This window comes from Protopterus annectens, chromosome 4.part0, assembly GCF_019279795.1.
Source record: "Protopterus annectens isolate FY-2018-M chromosome 4.part0, PAN1.0, whole genome shotgun sequence".
Lineage (NCBI taxonomy): Eukaryota > Metazoa > Chordata > Ceratodontiformes > Protopteridae > Protopterus > Protopterus annectens.
Window position 1 is genome coordinate 3,964,694 of NC_056733.1, and position 13,071 is coordinate 3,977,764.

Sequence of the window (13,071 nt, forward strand, 5' to 3'; positions counted from 1 at the left end):
GCCATAGTGTCGGAACTGCAGAAGCTTCAGCCTTATCTGTATGGAAGGAAATTCACTGTTATGACGGATCACAGCCCCCTAACATGGTTAAACAGAGCCAGCCGGCAAAATGCCAAGTTGCTAAGATGGAGCCTGGGATTGCAAGCATATGATATGCCTGTGCAGCACCGCAGTGGGAGTAGCATTACCAATGCAGATGGGCTCTCAAGACAAGTATTGGGGTAGATATACTCAGATCTGACCCACTCAAGCAGCGTTTCTCAAGGGTTGTTTGAAAAACTAGCTTGAGTTCTTTGGGGGGGGGGGGTGAAGGCTGCCAGTCTAGCCAGATAGGAATTTATACAAAATTCTGTCATGTGTAAATATGAATGTTGAATTACAGGCTTGTTTTCTTAAATGAAAGAAAATGCTGTGAAATATTGAACTCAAAACAATATAGCAACATTGCCCTCTGCTATAAAGACAACTAAACCAAGCATTTCTTGTCTGTCCTTTGAAATTGAAATTATTTTAAGACTGTCTTTGATGTTTACAATTTGGCTCCAGCCGGGCTAGATGAAGGCTTCCTGCCTATTGGTTTAAGGCTAAAGTTAATGACAAGAATTTACATGTGGAATGGCCTTTATTGCTCTGGTTTCTGCCTAGGTGTAAAAGAAAGTAAAAGCAGTTTGTCAGCCTGGGAACACGAGGAAAGTGTAAAAAAATTATGTAATGGGAATCAGCACTGCAATAGCAATTTAAACAGAGAGAATCAGAAGGCATTAAACATTTTTGTCTTGATCATCCAACTGACAGCACTGTCGTGCTCATATGCAAGTTATCTTAGACTTGTGTTTTCTTTTAGAAATAGCTAGGAACTAGAAGGATTAGACTGTTTTTCTGTGATGTCAGAACTGTAATGATTTATTTTATGTATTTCTGTGTGATCTCTGAACTTTTGACTAGCACTGTGTACTAGAAAGTATTGTCTTGTGCATTTATTTATTAAATATTTTTTAAACCCTTTTAACTGTGGCTGTTTTATGTAGAGATAATTTAAGCTCTTAAGAGTTCTTACATACCTTTGGTAAAATTGTACAAAGCCACTCTTAATAGCTTTAGCCCTGTGTCTATACTTCCAGCTGGATAATAATATTGCACAGTAATAATTGGACACCCTTTTAAGGGCTTTTGAGTAGCTGATTAGTATTAGTGGGTAGTGGCAAGTGGAACTACAGTATAGTCTGGGAGAAAGAGCCACAGCTGGAGAACTGTGCCAGCCTTCCCCAGGAGTGTCTGTGTGTTTGTATAAACTCTTACCTCAGAGTGTGTGTGTGTGTCAGCTATTTGGGCAGGGACACGAAGCACTGGTTGGACAGAGAGGGTCCTAGAATTTTTAGCTTGCCCACTAGGCTGAGATCTGGACCCTATAGCTGTGCCAATGTAGATTCTTATTGGGGACCTGGAGAGCAAGGGAGGGACCTGCCCCAGATTGACTGTGATTTCTGTGTGCTCTTAAGGGTAATTGCACTTCACTGTGTGTATTTTGTTATCCTTTCCTCATATATGAGACCCCCTCTCTGGTGTTAGTGATGAGGATTGAGGCTCCTTAATTGCTGGGCCAGGGCACTGGCGTCACAAGGCCCACACACAAATTTCATCACTGTGTAGTTTGCTGCCACTTGCTTTTAATCATATTGTTAGATTTGAGCTTTATTAAATTGAAAATGAGTTCTGCATGTTCATCTCGTCAGTTAAAAAAAAATTAACACGCACAGAAATGTATCTAGTTCTAACCTCACCACCATGAGTGTTGAAGAAAAAAAATAAAAAACAAAGCAACTACTGATCTTAAAACTTCATTGACGAGCTCAGTCATAATAATTATTATGACTGAGCTCATCAACAAAGTTTTAAGACCAACTTTTTGTTAATCTTCATCTAGTCAATTTAGCTTTTATTGTTTGAGTCATCTTTGTTTCTTTTTAGCTTTGTTCCAATGCACTTTTAAAATGCCTCCAAAATTGCTTACAGAATTTTCTTAGGTGATCTAGTGAGATTTGACAGATGTTGAATAGGTTATTTTGTGTTGTAGAACTGACAGAGGATATTCCTGTGAGGAGGAAACGAAATTCATCTATTCGGGAAGATGGAGAAAGGACCTATGTTGCACAGATGACCGTCTTTGATAAAAATCGGTAATGCTTTATCTTTTTTCCTGCCATAGGGTGAACAATTTTCTAACAAATGCATGCTGCATCTGTTGCAGGTATTTCATGTTGATTGAGTCCTTTTAGATAACATTTAACTCTTTTTGCCAATTCAGCTTTATTAAACATTAGAAATAAAAGGTTGTATAAGAATTTATCCATCTTTACAGAAGGCATTAAACCGTTAGGAGACGAACATGAAACACAATGCCTGTGAATAAACCAGACTCTTCAGACATTAACCATGATTATTGCCATTTACTTTATCCAAGACAGTTGAGTAGGCCACCTGAGATGAAGTGATGTCTTGTTACCCCTTAATGAGAAACTTAGGAAGGAGAGGGGGCAATTGGTGAGTTGCATCATTCATTACCTGATGGGAATTTCTTCTCTTCCCATAAAGAAGAAAAAGGGTGATTTCCATATTTACTTGTTTCTTACTGGCCATGTATCTATCAGTTGCCATTTATGGTGATGGTAACTTGGTCTGTGCTGACCTTCACCTTAGGACTTGCTCAATTCCAGTAGTAGTAGTACTAGTTCCTTCTCTTGGATTGCTGGTGGAGTGATTTGTTTCCAGTCCCTGGTAATGCATTGTATCCCTATCAGGCATATTAATGACACAGCTGTCAGTTCAGCCTTACTGGAAATGGAGTCTCCAAATTAGCCAAGCTGGAATGCCACAGTCATCATTCACTTGATGACCTACCATTGCCTGCAGTACTTGGTTGATCCTCCACTTTAAAAAAAATCTAGGAAAGGTCAGCTCCAAAAATTGATAGTAGTCCTTTATATCCTGCACTTTACAACTTTAACACTAAGGGGAAACTATAAGAATCACTCTAGACAGTCTGATGGTATTATACAAGAATTTAAACATGCTCTGACATCCATAAAATGATATTGCATAGATTTAGTTGATATAGTGTAGCTTTCAGCAGGACCACTACTTCCTGTTTAATACCATCCACAGTTCCTTCTCCCATAAAAGTATATGGCTACTCTTGAAGTAAGAGAGCATCTGAGTGAAGATTTTATAGGTTATTGCTATGATTCCCTTACTGTTGCCAAATAGTGGCCAGTTTGTTAAAATTAAGGAGACTAAAGGTGGTACATGTGCATGTTGTAAGATATGTCTTCAGCTTTTTCAATTTATTCAGTAACAGTTGGCCAGAGAGTTCCAGGGAATCATCTGTCAAACTTTTCCTTTAAAGTATCCCCCAACAGCGGGGATCCCTTCTCCATCAATTGGTCCCATTGTAGAGGACCTCTCTTGCTCTGAAACTTTGTCTGGACCCTTCCAGAAAAATTCTTAAAGGCTGACTGAAGAGGTGGTCATGTCCGTCATCCTCAGTTTAGATCTGGTAATACTAATGGCTCAATTTACAGAGGGTGTTAACAAAAAACTAAAATTGAAGGTTTGAATATGCTAATGGTTCCCTACTGTATACAAAGTATGAAAAATTTCTTTACCTGCAACTTCTTCAACAGAATGTCTTTTCAGTGTGGTGAATACTCACATTTCGTTAAACCTAGTGCAGTTTTAAATTTAGCTGCATTTGCATGTTATGTAAACTTTGGCATCCCCAGTTTTTCCAGGTCTGCTGATAGAGCCCCCACATGCATTGTACACAGTTGGCACAAACAAAATCCAGTGATCATGTTTTCAACCTTTGTGTAAGGCTCAGGAATCCCAATAACTCAGGAGACCATGTGCCATATGCAGAACCAAGGTAACAGCTTGCCTATAAAAGTCTGACTATTTGAGAGAGAAGAAAGCATCTGAATAAAGATGTTATGATTGCCTAAGTGTTGCTACCATATACCCTTTCTGAGTTAAACATACAGAGCTCAGGTTTAACAGCTTGTATAAGCTGAGGTATGTCCCCACATAACTATTTCCAAACCTTATAGTTGATACCAAACGTTTAGAGTTTTTAATAATGTTTGCCTCCCTAGATTGCTGTACACTTACTGGAAATTTAATGCCAAGATATGTCATCTTGTTGTCCTGCCCTTGCCCTTGGGACAAACCTGTGAAAGGTGTATCCAGTGAACATTGCTTATACAAGCTATCTCTGTTTTTAAATTTTTTTTTTTTTTTTTTTTTTGTAGCCCGAAATAGACCCAGACTGATGGAACAAGTGAAGGACTAGCTGAAAGTCTTGTAGACTCGGTTAAATACAGGAGTATGTTCATAGGTTAGTACTAAGCTAACTGCCCTTGCGAGCCATTTTAAGCCTAGCCAATTACCCCTTGTGAGGCTCAAACCCTGCACCTTGTTTTTGTAAGCCAAACACCTTAACCATTAGGCCACCCTCCCACTGTATATAGTAGAGTTTAAATTGTCTTCTTGACATTGTACAGACTGCAGTTTTAGAATAGAGTCTTCAGAGCTAATGGTTCTAAATAAGTAGCAAATAAAAGGGGAAATAAAGGACATCCTTGCCAGAGTCCTCAAGCCGTGTGAAAACTTTAATAAAATCTGGCACCCTGTTTAATTTTAGTTGAAGCCCTGTTACCACTTCACTTCCTGGAACCTGCAGTTTCAAATGGGCCAGGTTGAAGTAGGTGGTTGGGGGTCCATCATTTCTCTACACTGTGGGATTATGCTTTAGAGTCTAGACTTTGTATGACACTCTGAGATCTAATGAGACGTATAACCATGGATATATGAATGTGTACCCCTAGGGAGTCTGGGCTGTTGTTAGCAGTGGACTTTGTGCAGGCACCTGATGTCCCTCTGCCACATTTGGGCATTTTTTTTAAACAGGAAACATTATTAAATTATCACTTATGACATAAGCAAGCATACACTTATGCAAATGAAAACAAACCATATTGACATAGTTCTAGTTGCAAACATAATACATCCCTTTTATCTAGTCATTTTCTGTCAAAAATTACATAGCTCTTTCAAATCCTGCCTTCTTTTAAACCTCATTCCTCCTCTGCATTCATTGTTTCCACAGTTCTCATGTTTTCCTTTGTAATTTGCTCCTATCCTTTTGTCAAGATCCCATTTCTAGTTGTTTTATTTCTGCTACTATATTCACTATTTCTAGTGCAGTTGGTTTAGACATTGATTCCCATTTTCTAGTAATTGCTTTTTTGGCAGCCACCAGAGAGTCAGCAAGGCCTTACTATGTTTAGGCAATTCTGATTTGGTATCATTGCTCAGAAAAAATCCTTAGTTATTCCAGTTTCCTCGCCCAGTATCTCTGACAGAGTAGTCTGCAGGGAATCTTTAAAGTCTGCCAACTCATTACACTCCCAGAAAATGTTTCCAATTACCACTTTATTCCTTATCCCACACCTCCAACATTTGTTGTCTACCCTAGGAAGAATTCTTTGAAGTCTGCTTGGGGTATAAAAATAGCTATGTAAACACTTCCAAGCAAAGGTCCTGTCTTATAGACTTTGTTGTATATTTGGGAGACGTACATATCTCCTGTATTGTTTCTTTGTGAATTGCTTATCCAGTCTCTCTTCCCAATCCTTTCTAACTTCCTCTGATTCTTATAGTTATCATACAATATTTTATATGCTGTACTAATTATTCCTTTTTTAATGGCAGCTTATGTTCTAGATTCTACTAAAAACTCTACCAGTGCTGGTCTTTCATTTAGGAACTCCCTATTTCTTTCTGTTTACCTTTACTCTGATATCAGTCGTTGATAAGGAAGGCAGTCTAACCTGCAGTCCAAATAAAGTATTGGTGTCTTCCCGTACTGTTATATTTCCCTCTGTGGTTATTTGCTCCCAATACCTTGGTTCCTTTGCCAGTTTTCTCCAATAAGTTCCAGACCCCTCTTGCCTACTGTCTGTATCCCTAATTGCAGTCATCCCGATCGCAGATTTCCTTTTGCATTCCTGTGTGCTTAGATGTTCTTCTCTTCACTTGCTGCAGTTTTCTTAACCTGAACGATCTCCTGCCTGATGTCGAATCGACATCGGCCAGTATACAAATGTGTTGTACTACTGTAGGGTATATGGGACATCACATGTAGGCTGCTGTCGGGCCTACCATCCTCAGAACTTTTCTGACGCCATTCAGAACACCTTTCCCCACCGTCTGTCTGATTGTTTCAATGCTTGTGAATTCAGCATATTGCTAGATAATTGTCCCATTGGGGAATTTTTTCTCTTACTACTGTTTTGGTTATGGCATCCAAGAATGGCAAGTATCAGTGTGGAAGATGAATGCCACATAAGGACAGCCATTCTCAGTGTCTGTTTTGTTTAGGCCTAATCGCAATCACAGGTCCTGTAGCATTTGCCAGTCCTTAATTCCAAAGACTCTTAAAGCAGGCTTTCCTCTTGCTATACATTTGGAGAACCAACAGCTTAAACTACTAGTTAAGCATATGGAGGGTACCTCAGGGTCTCGCGCAGAGGCGGTGAAGCACAAGGCCAAGAAACCTTGGCCTGCGGCTTCCACTGCACCTCCAATGTCAGATGTTTCTCCCGAGGTCATTATCAACCCAGAGGTTTGTTCAACTTCAGGCACTGATTCAAAGGCCGCGTTCAGTTCTGAGGCTACCTTAACTTTGGCCGCGAGCACATCTGTGGGGGTCAAACAGACATCTCACCAGGATGTTGTGAGGGAACCTAGGCTACACTTTGGAGGGTCATAGGGGGTACCTCGCACCCAAGCAAGAGAAGAGTTGCAGTCTGATGCAGTTGAATTTTGGCCTTCGTCTGGTGCTCCGATATTGCATAGGATCATTTCACCTGCAAAGAAAAATCAAATGACTAAGCATTTGTCCCCTAATAGAGAGCCCTCTTCAGATTGTTATGCCTTTTATCAAAGTTTATTTAAGGCCTTTATGGCACTCAGACTGGCTTCCTCTCATCCTGCTCCTTCAGCTGCTTTCCAGCCTTCTTGTGAAAGAATTGGGGACAATGACTCAACTAATTTTTCCTCTGATGAAGAGGAGTCTCTGGATTATTCTGTGCAAACCCCCCCCCCCCCCAAAAAAGAATATGTTTCTCCTGAAAAGGAGTCGGGTGCTGATTCCCCAGTCAAGGCGATATCCTTTGGTGAAACTCTCATGAAAATGAGAGAACATTTCAAATGGGATATTTCCTAAATATCAGTAGTCCAGAAAAGATATCAACTGCTACAAGTTGATGTCTCTAGTGCATTCTGCATTTCTGGATGCTTTCCACAGTGCTTCACAAATTCCAGACTCCCAGCCCCCAAGAAGCCAGACCACTTCTACAAAGGTCTCTGAGGGTTGTAAGTTCTTTTTCAGGCGCCCTACTGCAGACCCAGCAGTTATTTCTGTAGATACAAACAAACCTTCCTCGGTGCTTCCTTCCTCTAATCTTCTTCCGTCAGACAAAGAGAATAGAACCCTAGAGAGACTGGGTAAAAAGGACCTATATATCAGCCACCTTGGCTTTCAGGTCCATTAATTACCAAGCACACATGACAAAGTACTCCTTAGAGCTTTTGTCTCAGGCATCTAATGCCATTGTAGATCTTCCAGACTCAAAGCCTTGGCTCTGTCTGTACTGGGAGCTTCCTCCCAAGTAGCAAAACATTTCAATAAATGCTGCAGAAGCTTGTGCCTGGCAGCTGCTACTGGTTCAGTTCTTAAAAGATTTTCTTGGCTAAGGCTGCAGCCCCCCCAGGATAACTTCTAAACTTAATGGATGCACCACTAGGCAATTCAGCCTGATTTGGTAAGGCAGCAGCCTCCCTATTTAAGTTCCTGCATGGAAAAAAAAAAAGGAATGCAAGGAATTGAAACACATCCTGGTTTCTCCTGTGCGCAGGTTACACAGAAATTTCCCTTCAAAGCCTGTTTTCGTCCATAGCCGCACTCAGCACCCCTCCAGTAAGTCTTCCAGAGGAGGAAAGAGAAGCCTAGAAACTCTCAAGACCTCCTCACAACAAAGGCAGTCCTTTTCTGGCAAAGCATGGAGTCTGTGACTACCCTGCAGATGCTCCACTTTCCCCTCTTTCCCTTTGCCTGCCCAGTGCTCATGGGGTCTGAGAAGGCATCACGCAAGACTCCTGGGTTCTCCATTATCAAAAAAGGATATTTCATGGCTTTGCAATCAACCCACACCTTCACCAACATTTCTCAACTCCCCGGAGCAGTTACCCTTCTTCCCAAAACTCGTTTTGGAGCTTCAGGGTCAGGGCTTCATTCAAAAGGTGCCTCAAGAGGGTAAAGGCTTCTATTCAAAAATGTTCCTGATACACAGAAATGATGGCCCCTGGAGACCAGTACTGGAGTTACCCCATCTCAGCACCTTCCTAAAGGTTCTTACTTTCAGAATGTTAACACTCCAAATATTATTTACCCTTGTCCTTCTCAAGGATACATGGCATCTCTAGATATAAAGGATGCCTACCTTCACAATCCCATTCACCCCAGGTTCAAGAAATTCTTAATTTTTGTGTGGGTCCCTGACATTTTCAATTCTCTGTTTTGTCCTTTGGGCTTTCTACAGCACCAAGGGTATTTTCAAAATGCATGGCTCCAGTGATTGCACACTGCAGACTTTTGGGCATCCAGATCTTTTCATATCTGTATAATCTCCTTTTACAGGCCTCAAATTCACACACACTCGACTCCAAAACTTGGAGACATTTCCCTCCTCTAGGAAACTGGAGTTCACCATCAACTACAAGAAGTCAGTCCTCATTCCTTCTCAGGACCACATTTTCCTGGTTGTCGAATGCAGACAGACATTGAGTGTCACTCTCACCTCAGAAGGTGCAGAACCTCTGGTCCTTATTTCACTCACTTCTCCCTTTAACTCGCATTGCAGCCAGGGAGTTCCTCAGGATGCTCGGATTCATGGCTTCTGCCATCCCCCATGGTACCAATGGCAAAACTCCACATGAAAACATTCCAGTGGTTCCTTAGATCAGCGTGGACCCAGCATTCTCGCCCGCTGGAATATCAAGTCCCTTTCATTTTTTGGTGCATAAAAATAAATTATTCAAACAAGCGGTGATCGAGTGAGATATGCTGTTCCTTCGATCTGAAGAAGCTACAAGTTAGTGAAAGCGCTTATCGTATCATTATTTTAACCAATAAATTTATTTTGAGCATTACTTGGATTGATTCTAGTGGAAGTTTGTTTTACCGAAGGAACAGCATATCTCACTCGATCACCGCTTGTTTGAATAATTTATTTTTATGCACCAGTTATTTTAATTAGCAAGCGTGCTTTTGGCTTGTAACCAGGAACTATTTTTATGACTCCCTTTCATTTTTTGCCTAGAGAGGGAACTACTCTGGTGGATACATCAGATGGACCCAAATCCTGGTCTACCCCTGCATCCTCTCCACCCAGTCGAAGAACTCTACACAGACTAATCAGACATGGGCCGGGGAGAGGCTTTGGTCAAATTCACAGTTCAGGGAATTTGGGCCCCTTCCCAAAAATCAGAACACACAGGAATCGGGGAAATCCGAGCATTGCTATTAGCTCTACAAGCATTTCAACCTCTCTTTTGGCCAGGCCCTCTACAACTGTTCACAGACAACTTGACAGTCTTCTGGTATGTGAACATGCAGGGAGGACCAAATCCAATCTCCTGTGCAGGCTGGCTCGTCAGGTATGGGAATTTTTGGCCCAGTACCACATGACTATTTTGGCAGTGTACATTTCCTTTAACTGTAATATTGTGGCCTACTCCTTAAGCAGATCCCTGATTCACTCCCTGGAATGGATGCTTCACATGGACATGTTCCTGAAAATAGTCCATCAGTGGGGTATTCGACAAATAGGGTCTATATTAGCAAATTGAAAATACAAAACAGCGAGTACCTAATGTGCGACACATGTATGTCGAAGCATATAAATTTAAAAAATGTAAAATAGAAGAACAGAATGTTGTTGTTGTCCATCTTACGTTTGTTACATAAAAACTTCACTAAGAAAATCTAATATACAAATTGTTCTTTACATTCATTTAAAAGTAATATATAATGTGTAAAAAATAAATGTAATTTTCATGAAATATTGCAATATATTATATAATAACATTTTAAAGTTCTTTTCGGGTAGTATATATGTGTAACTGTCAACAGTAGGGTAACGTGCATACCCTATGTACTGTCTGCAGCTATGGCTAACGCTATAACAAGACCTGGTGTGATAGGTAATATGTATGGAAGTGTAGACTCTTCAAAAAAGAAAACGTATACTTGTAATCGAGGGATACCTTTACGTTTTAGAAAAGGCTATTAAATCTAAAAAGTACTGGTGCTGTCGACTAAAAAATAGTCATAAATGTAAAGGTAGGGCTATCGCAGAAAGTAGAGATTTGCTGGAGATCTTTTTGAAGTCTACAATACATCAGCATGCTTCAGATCAAACAGAAATTGATAAATACATTGCTTGTTCTAAACTTAAACAAATGTCTAAAGATTGTAGGCATACTCCTGCCTTGTTGGTTGATGACGTTTTGGCTAGCACTTCATTGGAGAGTGTTACTTTACCTACACGTAAGTCGCTCTTACAGCGTGTTAAGAGTAAGGTGTTAAAGGCTTTTTAATGCACTGTACACCTTGTACTAATCTGAGTTCTGTTAGTTTTGATGACTTTAAATTAAAGGAATCTACCTTTATTCAGGAACGTAAGGTAGATGTACATTCTAACCTACATGTTTTGGTGTTTACTTCCCAGGAAACTTTAGCTGACCTATGTGATAGCGAAATGTGGTTTGTGGATGGTGTCTTTCTTACGAAAGGCAAATTTTTTAGGCAGTTGTATAGTATTCATGCTATTAGTTCACATAATGAAAATCAGAAATGTGTACCCTTGTTGTACACTCTGATGACAAAGAAATCCTTTAAATCATATACTTTCATGTGGGAATGTGTTCTAACATTATGTACACAATTAAACCCAACTCCCAGAGTGAAGTTCCTATTATGTGATTTTGAGTTAGCTGCAATAAAAAGTATAGCAGCTAACTTTAGTGAAGTCCATAATAAAGGATGCTTATTTCACTTTTCTCAGTGTGTGTGGCGTAAAGTGCAACACTTAAAACTGCCAAAATTGTATGGTACTTGGGTTGAGTTTCAGAAATCTGTAAAGGAACTAATTGCTTTAAGTTTTCTCCCTGGAAATGAAGTGATACCAGCATTCAAAGAGCTTTCTAAAAACTTTCCTGTAGAGGGTAAAGATCTCTTAAGTTACTTTTCCAATGTTTTTGTTTTGGGCCGTGTGAGAAAACAGTTTACACGTTCTGTAACATTAAGTAGATTCCCTCCTATCTATCCTATTTGTTTTTGGAATGTGTCTAGTTTAAATGATCACGCGTTGCCACGAACACAAAATTATGTTCACGGTTGGCATCAGCAAATAAGATGTCTGCTTGGCAGACACATTTCTGACATACGTCTTATCTGTCTTATTTCGTCAACAAAACAGGGCAGACGGAATACGTTTGCATCTTATGTCAGCATGTGCTGTATCACCTAAGAAAAGGAAGACTTCAGAGCGTGAGGGACGTTTGCAGTCTGTTCTTTTAAATAAGCATGAATATAACAATGCTCTGTTTCTTCGCGCTGTAGCTGTGTTGCTGAAAGTATAAAGTTATATGACTTAAAATCTGAGTTGTATGCACCATTCACTTAGTGGGCGTTATGTTTAATTTAGTTATATATATGTTTGTTAGAAATTGTCTGCACATACTTCACTAGAGGATATCGTAGGTTACATAAATTGATTATAAACGGTTTACGTGTTTGTATTGCAGTGACTTGCATGTTAGCACTGTTACGTTATTTATATTGGTAAATGTTTAATATTCGGTTCCTGTCGTTATCACACCAGGTTTTGTTTGCTGACCAAACAAAAGCATTCAACATTTTCAGTTTCGATGTTTAGGTATTTCAACCTTTAACAGTTTTGATCTTTATGTCGCGCATTAGATATTCGTCCTTTTGTATTTTTGATTTGCTAATATAGACCCCTTCATATAGAGTCTGACACTGGATGAAAAACTGATTTCATCTAACTGCTTTTACACCGAAAATGCCATTGATAAAAATCGATTTTGTGGGGGACTGCGCCCCCCCCCCCCCCCCCACACACACACACACACACACACACACACACTAAATATATATACCAACTTCGAGGTCACACTACAGTGAGGAAAGGGCAAATTTTCCAATCTTCACTGTACCATGATCTCAGAAAACCGATTTCTATCAACAGCATTTTTGCTGTAAAAATCATTTTTCGATTCAGTGTCATAGACCCCTCAAATAGACTTGTTAGCCCCCCCCCCCCCCCGAACAGACAACTTACGAAATTTTGAGCCAGAGTCTCAAGTTCTCTGGTTTGGAAAGTCGACTTGGAAGGAGATGTTTCTGTATGCATTCCTTCCCCCTTCCTCTAATACTAAAGGTCCTGTTAAAGATTCGACAAGACCAACCAAAAATCTTGTTGGTTATTCCCTTTTGGCCAAGGCAGCACTGGTTCCCCCTACTTGTACATTTAGCCAAGGGCCATCACCACATTACCCCACAGAGTGGACTTAGTCACACAGAACAAAGGATACCAAATACACGCACACCTGTCAGTGCTACAGCTGACACTATGGGTGATAGGATTCTAATCCGCTTCAGACACCTATTCTCAGAGGACATGCTCAGGATTTTGCAGGAGGCCAGAAAATCCAATACAAGAAAATCTTGCATCTCCAAGTAGAAAAGATTTTCACACTGGTGTTTCTCTAAGAACTAAGACCCACTGACGGTGGGAATCCCATTGGTTTTGTCTGTCTTGTGTGAATTGCTCTCTGTTGGCTGACGTACTCCTCTGTCAAAGCACACATCACCTACTTCTGCTCGTCTGCCTCTCTCTCCCCCTGTAGCATCCAGATTTCAGTTGAAAC

The 13,071-nt window shown here is 40.3% G+C and overlaps 1 protein-coding gene across 1 annotated transcript in view; it reads left to right on the forward strand.

The window, feature by feature from the left end:
- SUZ12 (SUZ12 polycomb repressive complex 2 subunit) overlaps nucleotides 1–13,071 on the forward strand; it is a 2,970,550-nt gene that overhangs the window by 1,650,831 nt on the left and 1,306,648 nt on the right. Inside the window, exon 8 of the mRNA XM_044068039.1 lies at nucleotides 2,075–2,177. Within this exon, the coding sequence (XP_043923974.1) occupies nucleotides 2,075–2,177 (103 nt within the window). The remainder of the gene's footprint in view (nucleotides 1–2,074; nucleotides 2,178–13,071) is intronic.